This window comes from Leucopleurus acutus (assembly GCF_964270905.1).
Source record: "Leucopleurus acutus genome assembly, chromosome: 3".
NCBI classification, from domain to species: Eukaryota; Metazoa; Chordata; class Mammalia; order Artiodactyla; family Delphinidae; genus Leucopleurus; species Leucopleurus acutus.
Genome location: NC_139145.1, coordinates 58,520,035 through 58,533,344, shown reverse-complemented (window position 1 = coordinate 58,533,344; position 13,310 = coordinate 58,520,035). Strand labels below are relative to the sequence as shown.

Genomic DNA, 13,310 nt, shown 5'->3' with positions numbered 1-13,310 from the left:
CCCTTTGGAACCAAAGGCTCTTCTGTGGGTGGATCTAAGATATTCTTTGGTTTCTTTGTAAACCACCCTGCTTGGGTCTGTCCTCTTGCCACTACTCTAATATTCCCCTTTCTGCTGCAAGATGTTTACCACAGTAAGGTCAGTTAACATATCCTTTTTCTGACATAATTACCATGTATATATACACACCACATTTTCTTTATTCATCCATGGATGGACACTTAGGTTTTTTCCATGTCTTGGCTATTGTGAATAATGCTACAATGAACATAGGGGTGCAAATATTTCTTTGAGATAGTGATTTCATTTCCTTCAGATATATACCCATAAGTGGAATTGCTGGATCATATGACAGTTCTTTTTTTGAGGAACCTCCATACTCTTTTCCATAGTGGCTGCACCAATTTACATTCCCACCAACATACACAAGGGAGTCATTTAGACTTACATTTGTTGGTAGGAGTAAACCGAACTATGTAGGTAAGTTCCCTGTTTTCACTGTATCACCACTTAAAATAGCGAGCACTTATGAAACACTATGATGTTCCAAGAACTAGGCTGACTATTTCATAAGCATTGTTTCACTTAGTTCTTACAAATTCATGAAGTAGATACCATCCTTACATCAGTTGTTTTTTTTTTTTTTTTTCCTTCAGATGAGGAAACTGAAGTCTGGAGAGAGTAAAGAATTTTCCTAACTTAACATATACGATGTAGCAGAGCCAGTACTTGAATATTTCCTGACATAAAAGTCTGTGCTCTTAATCACCACTCAAAAATATCTCCTAAAGATATTGTTAACAGAACAAGCCACTCACACACACACATACTCATGCTTAGGACTCTCCTTTAAGTTGAGTATTAGATAGATGAGCAAATTGAAACAGGAAACAAGGGCCCAGCCCTAGTCTTTTAGTTAGTTGTCACCCCACAACACGTCATACAGAACTCTGTGATGTTGACTGAGTAAAAGACTGTATCCCAAATAAGCCATGATGTTCCCATCATTTGAGTAAAACTTCTTTCCTGTAAAATCAGAAATACTTTATCTACTTTATCTGCAGTCGAAAACTATTTCAATGGGTTTCTTTTTAAGTTGGTACCATAAAATTCAACTTAGCTCGAACCTCACCTCCTCTGAGAATCTTTCCTGATACCCCATTTCTGTTCTTGCTTAAATATTCCTTTTGAGTACTTCAGAGTGCCTGTGCAAATCACTGTCTTAGCACTTACGACTCACTACAGTAATTATTGCTTTACTTTACTTCTAGGCTGTAACCTCTTGGGGTGTAAGTACCAGGTTTTATTCCATTTTATATCCCTAATGCCTTTCACAGTGCCTGAAATTAATCTGTGTGTAATAAACAGCTGCCGATGAATTTAAAAACTCAATGAATGTACAGCCAAACGACTGGCCTGTCTAAAATGGAAGAAATCAAATTCAAATTACTCTCAAAAGAAATTGTACAGCTGGCTGATAATAAAGCCGTATACTAATTAAAAATTGTAATTAGCTCAACCCAAAGTCGGAGAAGTAATTTAAACTATCAGGAGGTAAGAATTGTGCCACTAGACCACGTGACACGAACAGATTTTTGTTTGTTTGTTTTTTGACAGTTTCTGAGGGAAAGCGCCTTACAAACCAGGTTTGCAGTTCAGACGCCTGGCGACGCTGCAGGCTAAAAATGGAGGTGGAGCCAGGCGCTTGCCACAGACTCCATTTTACAAAAGACAAAACTGAGAGGGGCTGGGGGTTGACGCGCCTTGGAAAACGTAGGCAGCAAGCTAAGATTTTAGACTTTTCTTCAAACAAATGGGAACTAGATATATGTTGATGTTATCCCTACTGGAAGACTTCCGAAGGCTTCTTTCATTAAAGACAACGCAGTCCAAGAGGCTATGCTGGAAACTGAGAGAAAATCCAGCAGAAAAAGGCAAGTGGTGAGTTTTCCTTTTCTTCCTGGGCGTAGCGTAAGCAGTCCAGGAAAAGGAAGGCTGCTTTTTATAGCCGGTTCCTGGAGATTTGGCCTCGCAGCGGAAAGGGGAGTGTCTGCGTAGCGGCGGGCGGACAGACCTGAGCAAGGTGGTTTCCAAACTGACCAAAGATTCGTGAGTAAAGGCTCTTCTGTGGGTGGATCTAAACTATTAAGAGATCAAAGAATAGTTTAGATACACCCACAGAAGAGCCTTTCCTCCTGAATAGGAAGCCAGACCTATAGAAACTATACATTTCCAAGTATTACCTGTAAATTTTTTTGTTTTCTGAGAAAACTCTGAATCTGAGATGTTGCCCCTTTGAAAAATTCTTGTGAATGTTTCAGAATGTGCATGGGGATGTGCATGAGATTTGGTTGAATTTTCCACCATTGGAAACCACACAGGGAGTTTAATTTCACAATAATATGCGATGCAACAGTGGGGTGAGTAATTTGCCCATTCTTGGGGGAAAATCACTGGATGAAGAACAACCTATGGTAAGTTTAACTCTCACAGAAGAAAATGGTAGGTATCAACACTAGTCGCAGACCTCCTAAGGTCCAGATCGTGACAATCAGTGGCAACCTTTGAGATGCATGCTCCTCAGCAACCTGGTTGTCAAAGCCTGCTCAAGATTTAATCTCAGTATATTAAGGAGCTGTTCACAGAATTCTCCAGGCTCACTGAATTTTCCAGTCTCACTGAATTCTCCAATCTCTGGTGCGTACTCACCACACATTTTAAATACCACTCATATCTGTGCATTATAAACATCCACTGCAAGAAAATTACCAGGCAACTTCATGGCTACATGGCAAACATTCAGGAAATTTACATAGGACATAGTTTCAGAAATACCTTTCTTCATGTAAAAGATGTTGGATGACAATTCCATAAAATTGGTGATGTTGACACTTACCTGCTCATCCTACAAGTACTTCCAGAAGAAGACTTCACCTCTTTAAGGATTATCTCAGAACTCTGGAATAAAAAGAAAATGCCTTGGTCCTTCCTTCCAGAATTTTCTTTCCATTGAATGTAAAAAAAAAAAAAAATCCCCATATTCTGCCAACCTAATGCAAGACAGAGAGACGGGAGATACATCTCTTTAACATCACCTTATCTCCAATTAAATTAGGTTACTTGAAGCTAAAAACAAGATAGTATGTGGAGACAGCTATCACCCTTGGCATTCTTGCTTTTTGGGCTCTGGGTAAAAAGTAGAGGAAACACCCCCTTTCTGAATAATGCTATAGTTGTTGTTTTATTGCTCTATCTTCAGTAGTGTTTTCTTTTCTTCTGAAGCATAGCTAATTGTTAATTTATAGTCACAAGTACCAATGCCTTAGCTATTTTTATCTTTTGTTTACCTGTAAGACAACTGATCTGGACACTTCAAAAAATTCAATATCAATAAAATACAGGGGACTGTTCTAGAATAAACAGATGTAACACCAATACAATCATAAAACTTGGTTTAAAAACAAATTTTCTAAGACATTCCTTATGTCAAGTGGTTAAGAAAATAAGTGCATTTGTAAAAGGAATTCAAGAGTGAATATGAATTCTTATTTAAGTTGAAGAAAACTGGGGGAGGATAATGGAAGGATAATTTTAAAAAGTTATTAGGGACTGGATTTTAGTTAATATGGAATTATTGTTACTTCGGTACATTGAGAGACACTACTTGAAAATATTCCATTTAGATTGCCATCAGTCTGAAAGAAAGGATTGGGATTTCCTTAATGTTTTGGTAAAAATAAACACTCGGAAAGGACGCAGGGTGGCGCTGCAGCATTAGAAGTAGAAGGAAGAAAGCTACCAGTCTGCGCTCCTCTAGCCAGATGCTCTGCTAAAGAAGCAAGCAGGAAAAGGAGGCTTTCTAAGGCAGTTGCTCCGGGAAATCAGGGCCATAGGCATCTCCACCTATCCCAGTGTCTGAGTGATACTGGGAGATAGATCAGCGACAACGTGAATCCGAGCTGGGTCAAGTTTGCTGGGAAACGAGAGAGCGATGGAGGCAGGAGAGAGGAAGAAATGCTTTCTGAAATAAAGGCAAGTCTTGATATTCTTTGTTTGGCTGGGCATAGCTCAGGCTGGCTCTGAGCCTAGGCGTTATTCAGTGGCCGAGGAAATGGACAGTGGCTCCTTTGTGGCCAATCTGTTGAAAGACTTGGGGTTGGAGGTAGATGATCTAGCTGCTCGGGCCCCCCGGGTCGTTTCCAAAGGGAAAAAAATGCGTTTGCATTTTGATAGGCAGACCGGGGATTTGTTGTTAAATGAGAAACTGGATCGGGAGGAGCTATGTGGCCCTACCGAGCCCTGTGTACTACCTTTCCAGATGTTACTGGAAAATCCCTTGAAGTTTTTCCAGGCTGAGCTACGGAGTAGGGACATAAATGATCATTCTCCAGTTTTTCTAGACAAAGAAATAATATTGAAAATTTCAGAAAGTATCACTCCTGGAACTACTTTCCTAATAGAGCGTGCCCAGGACTTAGATGTAGGAAGCAACAGTCTCCAAAGTTACACAGTCAGCCCCAATTCCCACTTCCATCTTAAATTACAAGACAGTGCCGACGGCACAATATTACCACAGCTGGTGCTGGACAAAGCACTGGATAGAGAGGAACAGCCTGAGATCAGATTAACCGTCACAGCGCTGGATGGCGGGATTCCACCCAGGTCTGGGACCGCCCTAATCCACATTGAAGTCTTAGACGTCAATGATAATGCCCCCGAGTTTGCAAAGCTGCACTATGAGGCGCATGTCCTAGAAAACAGCCCCATTGGATCCCAGGTTGCCATTGTCTCTGCCAGAGATTTAGATATTGGAACCTATGGAGAAATATCTTACGTACTTTCCCAAGCATCTGAGGATATTCGGAAAACATTTGGAATAAATGCAAAATCGGGAGAACTCCTTTTAACACAGGAACTGGATTTTGAAACTATTCAGACTTATACATTAAATATTCAGGCGACAGATGGTGGGGGCCTTTCTGGCAGTTGTGTGGTGTTTGTCCAAGTGATGGATTTGAATGACAACCCGCCAGAACTGACCATGTCAACGCTTATCACTGAGATCCCAGAAAGCTTGCAGGAGACTGTAATTGCTGTATTCAGCGTTTCAGATCCTGACTCTGGAGACAATGGAAGGATGGTTTGCTCCATCCAAGATGATCTTCCCTTCATTCTTAAACCCTCTGTTGAGAATTTTTACAGTTTAGTCACAAACACAGCCCTGGACCGAGAAACAAGATCCGAATATAACATCACCATCACCGTCACAGATATGGGGACACCGAGACTGAAAACCCAGCACAACATAACCGTGCTGGTGTCCGACGTCAACGACAACGCCCCCGCCTTCACCCAGACCTCCTACACCCTGTCCGTCTGCGAGAACAACAGCCCCGCCCCGCACATCGGCAGCGTCCGCGCCACAGACAGAGACGCGGGCGCCAACGCCCAGGTCACCTACTCGCTGCTGCCGCCCCTCGACGCGCACGTGCCCCTGGCCTCCCTGGTGTCCATCAACCCGGACAACGGCCACCTGTTCGCCCTGAGGTCCCTGGACTACGAGGCCCTGCGGGCGTTCGAGTTCCGCGTGGGCGCCGCCGACTGCGGCTCGCCCGCGCTCAGCAGCCAGGCGCTGGTGCGCGTGCTCGTGGCGGACGGCAACGACAACGCGCCCTTCGTGCTGTACCCGCTGCAGAACGCCTCGGCTTCCTGCACCGAGCTGGTGCCCAGGGCGGCCGAGGCGGGTTACCTGGTGACCAAGGTGGTGGCGGTGGACGGCGACTCGGGCCAGAACGCCTGGCTGTCGTACCAGCTGCTCAAGGCCATGGAGCCCGGCCTGTTCGGCGTGTGGGCGCACAACGGCGAGGTTCGCACGGCCCGGCTGCTGAGCGAGCGCGACGCGGCCAAGCACAGGCTGCTGGTGCTGGTCAAGGACAACGGCGAGCCTCCGCTCTCGGCCAGCGTCACGCTGCACGTGCTGCTGGTGGACGGCTTCTCGCAGCCCTACCTGCCGGCCCGTGAAGCGGAAGCGGCGGACGCGGCCCCGGCCGCCCCTCTCACCGTCTACTTAGTGGTCGCCTTGGCGTCGGTGTCGTCGCTCTTCGTCTTCTCGGTGCTGGTGTTCGTCGTGGTGCGGCTGTGCAGGAGGGGCGGGGCGACCTCGGTGGGTCGCTGCTCGGTGCCCGAGGGCCCCTTTCCGGGCCACCTGGTGGACGTCAGCGGCACGGGGACCCTGTCTCAGAGCTACCAGTACGAGGTGTGTCTGACGGGAGGCTCTGGGACTTTCAAGTTCCTCAAGCCGGTTATCCCAAACTTCCTTACTCAAGATGAGGAGAGGGTTAGTGAGGCAAACCCCAGTTTCAGGAATAGTTTTGAATTCAGTTAAATTTTAATAAGGGTCTATGATGCCGTCTCAGTCAAATTGTGCAGAGTCCTTTTTTACTGCCTTGCCCATTGGAGTTGTTTTCTTTGTATTTGAAATGTAACTATCTTATTCCAATTCAGCGCATGTTACTGGTGTTTCTAGATGTGCTGCTCTGTGGTATAATGAATGCAAATTTTCTTTCTTACTGTTAATATCACTGTAACTTTATTCGATTTAATGTGTAAAAGTATATTTTGTATTTTCTGAAGTCTTTAATTTTTAGAGCACTTTTTTTCAAAATTCACCTTCCATAGTCCCTAGGTAATTTTTGCATTCCTACATTTTTGAAAGTTTGCAGTAAGTACACAGGATTACTCTTTTTCCTACCCAGAATATTTGTGTTTGTATAGAGTATTCTCTTAGGCTAGTTTAAACTTTCTTCCTGTGAACTCACATTGGCTAAAACCATTAACATAGGTACATTCATGAATCACAAAGCACCCTCTCACACTTTTCTAAATATATACTTCCTTAAAATGTTCATACCTGATAAGTATGATTCTTTAGAGATTGTGAAAACCTTGACTGTTGGATTCTACAAATCATCCACATTAAAAGTCTTCAATAAATCAACTACCAATATTCTAAAATGTAGTTAAATAAATAGCAATGTCCAGTCATTTTCAGACATGCTAATTATTCATGCTTTTTATTAAAAATTTTAAAACCTCTGCTTGTTTCAATCCCTCCATTTAAAAATCTGTTTTAATTATTTAAAACCATCTATTCTTTGAGTACTTCATTAAAATCCAAAAGATCTGAGAGAGTACATGTTTTTGTCTATGACCAAATTTTAGAAACTTCATATGTAATTTGGCATTGCATTTAAAAAAAATATCTGGAGCATTTATGATTCAATTGGAAATAAGCCCATGGAAAAAAAAATTTATCTTGGTTTGCTCATTCTATTTTTTTTTCACTGAATACTTCCATTTTCCCCCTTTCAGTTTCCTAGACTTTTCAATGCTATTTTGTTTCCTTTTTAGTGCTTGAGTTATGTTTCTCAGTAGCTCTCCATTTATTGCATGATTAGCACAATGACTGCAAGACTAGGTTCTTCATAAAAATTTTAAGTGACTGATTGAAGAAATGTCTTTATTTCATCTTTGATACACTGACACTCAAATACATTAAAATACTCACAGGACAAATTTTGCTGGAATTAAATGCTCTCTGATTTAATTTTTGGTTATTAACAGAACTTCACTGTTATTCAAACATTATGCAGTTACTAGTACTTGGTGTCTCTTTCCTTCAAGATAGTTTTCCTTTTTCTTTTTCTGCTTAATTTTAATCTCTTCTCCTGCCCACTAGCTTAAGGAATCCACATGGGGAAATTGTGTTTACAATTTTATGATGTATATTTTCCTTCCATAATTCCTTAAGTGATTCATTTAACTTTCTTTATTCTTATTTATTTCTTGCAGTTCAATTTCTGATCCACACATTAAAACGGAATTTTAATTTTTAATGTTCTTCAGACTATCTTTAAATTTTTATATTATTTCATGTTTATTTGAACATACTATTAAAATTATAATATAAAATTTAAAGGTCTCATTTTGAGTTTAGCATTCATATAGAGAAGTATCTTGGTATCAAATTATTACCTGTTGGATCTTGGATAAGTCATATAATTTCTGTACCCCCAGAAATGATAACAGCTATTTAAATAGCTTGCAGTTATGTCCAAATAAGATAACATAAGGATAAGAAGTGTAATTTTGTTATTTTTAGTATCACTAATATTAAGAGTAAATTTAATAAATGGTCCTTCATATAACATTACTTATAATTGTGAAGAAGCTATATTGAACACATAATATTTGTGCTGTTTCGTTGCTCTGCCCAAAACCTTGCAATAGCTTCCTTTCACTCTTAGAATAAAATCCAGCCATCTATTATTTGGCCCCTGCCTCCCTGTCCAGCCTTGTCTTCCCACTTACTCTTTATTTTTTAATAGGTGATATTTATGTTTCTTTTTTTTTTTTAATGTCTATTTATTTATTTTTGGCTGGGTTGAGTCTTCGTTGCTGCGCACCAGCTTTCTCTAGTTGCCATGAGCTGGGGCTGCTCTTCGTTGTGGTGCACGGGCTTCTCATTGTGGTGGCTTCTCTTGTTGCAGAGCACGGGCTCTAGGGCGTGCGGGCTAATTTAGTCCTCGCCATGTGGGATCTTCTGGACCAGGGCTCGAACCCGTGTCTCCTGCATTGGTAGGTGGAATCTTAACCACTGCGCCACCAGGGAAGCCCCCCACTTACTCTTGAGACACTAAACTTTGGGTACACTATCCTACCTTCATTATCTAGAATAGCTATGCTTTACTGTCCCCGGGCCTTTGCATTCCTTATATATGGAATCTTCCCATTTTAGTTTTAGCCTGGCAAACTTCTTCTCATCCTTCATATTCCAGATTAAATGGGACATCTTTGGGAAACTTTCTGAATCCCCCCCATTAAGTTAGGTCTCCATATTGTATACTTCCAGTGCACTCATTATACATTTCCTGTATAGTACTGTTTAAACATCTGTTTAAATTCTGTTCACCCCATTAGATGGGAAACTCTATAAGATATATAGACACAGTCTGTCTTATTACCACAATACATCTAACTTCTACAAACGCAATAAATATCGGTTTCCACAGGTGAAATACAGTTATGCAGATTAAAGAGTTAATACAGATGAAACCAGTAATCATAGAATTACTGTGAAATAGGAAGAGGAGAAAGCTCTGTGTTCCTTGAGTGAGTGCGAAAATGTGGAAGGAATTAGGCATTTGTGGTCTCTGGATATATCCCCTGACATGATCTATTATAATTTTTTATCACCTTGCTTGAGGTTGTCTTTTCGTAGCATTTTTCTGACTATAAATGCAACTCGTGTGCATTTTACAAAATTTGCAAAATAAAGAAAAACACAAGTAGGAAAGCGAAGCTTCATCACTTAGAGCAAAATCTTGTAAAACTTTTTCTGTAATAATTACAGGAGGTGGGGTGAGTAGTTCTAGCAGGTGCCCACTTCCGCAAAATCATGGAAATGGGACTCTACCAGGGACAGTCACTTCTTTTAGATAAGAGCGCATTTCTTCTCCCTAGATTGTGTTTATTTGAACCATATAACAGAAGGAATTCCTACAGTAGCATCAACTCGGTTTGATAAAAGGGAATAAGCGATTAAAAAAATCAAAACAAAAAGCCCAGCAAACATCACCTTCTCCAAGATTCTGAAACTGTGAGCGAACGCACGGTGGCGCTGTTGACTAAGAAGGAGAATTAAACCGCAGGCACTGTGTATACTCAGTAACACAACGATTCAGTGCAGTAAACTAGGGGTTGTGAGTCGGGGCAGATTTTTAAGCAAGCAAATCTAAGACTCTAGTAAGGATTATTCGCTAGGTTTTCTTCAAAGGTTAGGAGGCAAAAGACTGCGTTTCCCAGTGCTGTTGGAGGCTAGCTTGACAATATTTCTCGGAAGAACATGGCAGAAAATGCAATGGAGGCCGGAGGGGAGCGCTTTCTTAGACAAAGGCAAGTCCTGTTTCTCTTTGTTTTTCTGGGTGGGTCTCTTCCCAGTCGAGACGCTACTCTGTGGCTGAGGAAAAAGAGAGGGGGTTTTTCATCTCCAATCTAGCAAAGGATCTGGGGCTGAGTGTAGGGAAACTGGCCGCGAGAGGGGCCCAAGTTGTGTCTAAAGGGAACAGACAGTATTTTCAGCTCAACCATCAGACCGGTGATTTGCTCCTGCATGAGAAATTGGACCGGGAGGAGCTATGCGGCTCCGCAGAGCCATGCATACTGCAGTTTCAGATATTCCTGCAAAATCCCTTGCAGTTTATTACAAATGAGCTCCAGGTGATAGACGTAAATGACCATTCTCCGGCATTCTCTGAAAATGAAATGCAGCTGAAAATCCTAGAAAACACTCCCCCAGGAACAATAATTCCTTTGGGAAATGCTGAAGACTTGGATGTGGGAAGAAACAGTCTCCAAAACTACACGATCACTCCTAATTCCCATTTCCACGTTCTCACACGCAGTCGTAGGGATGGAAGGAAGTACCCAGAACTAGTACTAGACAAAGCACTGGATCGTGAGGAGCAGCCAGAGCTTAGGTTAATGCTCACTGCGCTGGATGGCGGGACCCCACTGAGGTCTGGGACCGTCCAGGTTCACATCCTGGTCTTAAACATAAACGACAACACCCCAGAATTTACACAGTCCCTCTATGAGGTTCAAGTTCTAGAGAACAGCCCCGTTAACTCTCTTATTGTCACTGTTTCAGCTTCTGACTTAGATACAGGAAATTTGGGGACAATATCATATGCATTTTTTCATGTTTCTGAAGAAATTAGAAAAACTTTTCAACTTAATCCAATTACTGGTGATATCCAACTAATAAAATATTTGAATTTTGAGGCGATCCATACTTATGAAGTGGACATAGAAGCCAAGGATGGTGGAGGCCTTTCAGGAAAATCAACAGTGATATAGTTCAGGTGGTTGATGTGAACGACAACCCACCAGAACTGACCTTGTTCTCAATTACCAGCCCTATCCCAGAGAACTCGCCAGAGACTGTGGTGGCTGTTTTCAGTGTTTCCGACCTAGACTCTGGAGACAATGGGAAAATGGTGTGTTCCATCGAGAACGATCTCCCCTTCATCTTGAAACCATCTGTAGAGAATTTTTATACCCTATTGTCAGAAGGAGAGCTGGACAGAGAGATCAGAGCTGAGTACAACATCACCATCACAGTCACAGATATGGGAATCCCCAGGCTGAAAACCGAGCACAACATAACCGTGCTGGTGTCCGACGTCAACGACAACGCCCCCGCCTTCACCTAGACCTCCTACACCCTGTCCGTCCGCGAGGACAACAGCCCCGCCCTGCACTTCGGCAGCGTCCGCGCCACAGACAGAGACGCGGGCGCCAACGCCCAGGTCACCTACTCGCTGCTGCCGCCCCTCGACGCGCACGTGCCCCTGGCCTCCCTGGTGTCCATCAACCCGGACAACGGCCACCTGTTCGCCCTGAGGTCCCTGGACTACGAGGCCCTGCGGGCGTTCGAGTTCCGCGTGGGCGCCGCCGACCGCGGCTCGCCCGCGCTCAGCAGCCAGGCGCTGGTGCGCGTGCTCGTGGCGGACGGCAATGACAACGCGCCCTTCGTGCTGTACCCGCTGCAGAACGCCTCGGCTTCCTGCACCGAGCTGGTGCCCAGGGCGGCCGAGGCGGGTTACCTGGTGACCAAGGTGGTGGCGGTGGACGGCGACTCGGGCCAGAACGCCTGGCTGTCGTACCAGCTGCTCAAGGCCATGGAGCCCGGCCTGTTCGGCGTGTGGGCGCACAACGGCGAGGTTCGCACGGCCCGGCTGCTGAGCGAGCGCGACGCGGCCAAGCACAGGCCGGTGGTGTTGGTCAAGGACAACGGCGAGCCTCCGCTCTCGGCCAGCGTCACGCTGCACGTGCTGCTGGTGGACGGCTTCTCGCAGCCCTACCTGCCGGCCCCGGAAGCGGAAGCGGCGGACGCGGTTCCGGCCGCCCGGCTCACCGTCTACCTGGTGGTTGCTTTGGCGTCGGTGTCCTGGCTCTTCCTCTTCTCGGTGCTGGTGTTCGTCGCGGTGCGGCTGTGCAGGAGGGGCGGGGCGGCCTCGGTGAGTCGCTGCTCGGTGCCCGAGGGCCACTTTCCAGGCCACCTGGTGGACGTCAGCGGCACGGGGACCCTGTCCCAGAGCTACCAGTACGAGGTGTGTCTGACGGGAGGCTCCGGGTTAAATGAGTTTAACTTCTTGAAGCCGATTCTCCCTAGTGGTCTGGTTCAAGACACTGGGCAGGACTAGTGCAAAAAGGCAATTGCAAGAATAGCGTAGGTTTCATTAACAGAAGAATCAGAAAGTTTTCTGGCTACAAATGCTTTCTTTCTTTCCTTGACTTTTAAGTCAAGGCTCTTGAGTTGATATAGTATTTTGTTTGTATCTTGATTTTACTTTCTGTCTAGTTAACCCTGCATGTTCTTTTTTCATCTGCTTCCTACCTTTTCAATCCAGTATTAATGTCTCTTTCTTTTTCTAATAGGTGAGTAAAAATAAATGCATTATCTTTTAATGATGATTTCAAATAGGTTTATTTAAGGTAGTCATTTCAAATTCTCTATCCAAAGCAATGTAGAGAGAGTTCTGAACCACCAATATTATAATTTACCCTATTGAATATAGTCAGGTAATATTCTTTATACTACTCCTAAAGCAGCTTTGTCTGTGGTTAATGAAGTGGATAACTAAAAATGTTTTAATATGTACCATTTTAAGGTGTATCATCCTGTAGGGGCTTAGTACTCAAATAAAACTTACACATATAATTCATTTTCTGTTTTGACATTTGCAATTAATATTTCAACACTGTATATGCTTATATTGGCTAAAAATGGACAAAAATTAGCTTAATAGGTCAGATTACTCTTAGATTTGCCTAAAGTGTATTTATGATGGATGACTGAGAAAAAAATTAAACATAGGCATTTTGAACAACTGATCGTGCTTTTCCGTTTAGCATGAAAAGATTACTTAATAAGCATCTGGTGGAATGACAGTTTGTTTTTTAACTTCTGGATGTAAGTATTATCAACCTGAGGGCCATTTTAAAAAAATTTCAAGAAAGTACATGTATATATGTTCTCTAAATGCTTTATAGCAAAAGTGGTGTCCCATCTAATCCTACTTTAAAAAAATTAATATCTACTTGGCATTTATATGGTGATATATGAAGGAAATATTTTCTTTGTTTCCTCTCTTAGTTCCCTCCTTCAGATTTCAACCTGACATGACTTAGGATTATGTATGGTCCTTCTGGGATAAACACTGCCCAACCACATCAGCATTCTACCT

General features: G+C 43.2%; 2 protein-coding genes across 2 annotated transcripts in view; both read left to right on the top strand.

Moving 5' to 3' along the window:
- Positions 1–3,991: 3,991 nt before the first annotated feature.
- Positions 3,992–6,385, top strand: LOC309960216 (protocadherin beta-2-like; the record flags this gene model as incomplete). Its single annotated transcript, XM_082836875.1, is given in 2 exon segments — positions 3,992–4,027; positions 4,031–6,385. Coding segments are annotated over 2 exon segments (2,391 nt in total).
- A 3,519-nt stretch (positions 6,386–9,904) lies between these two features.
- LOC309958907 (uncharacterized protein) overlaps positions 9,905–13,310 on the top strand; it is a gene marked incomplete at both ends in the record, with an annotated part of 38,364 nt that continues 34,958 nt past the window's right edge. The window contains 4 exon segments of the mRNA XM_082835034.1: positions 9,905–9,989; positions 9,992–10,911; positions 10,914–11,270; positions 11,274–12,256. Of these exon segments, the coding sequence (XP_082691160.1) occupies positions 9,905–9,989; positions 9,992–10,911; positions 10,914–11,270; positions 11,274–12,256 (2,345 nt within the window).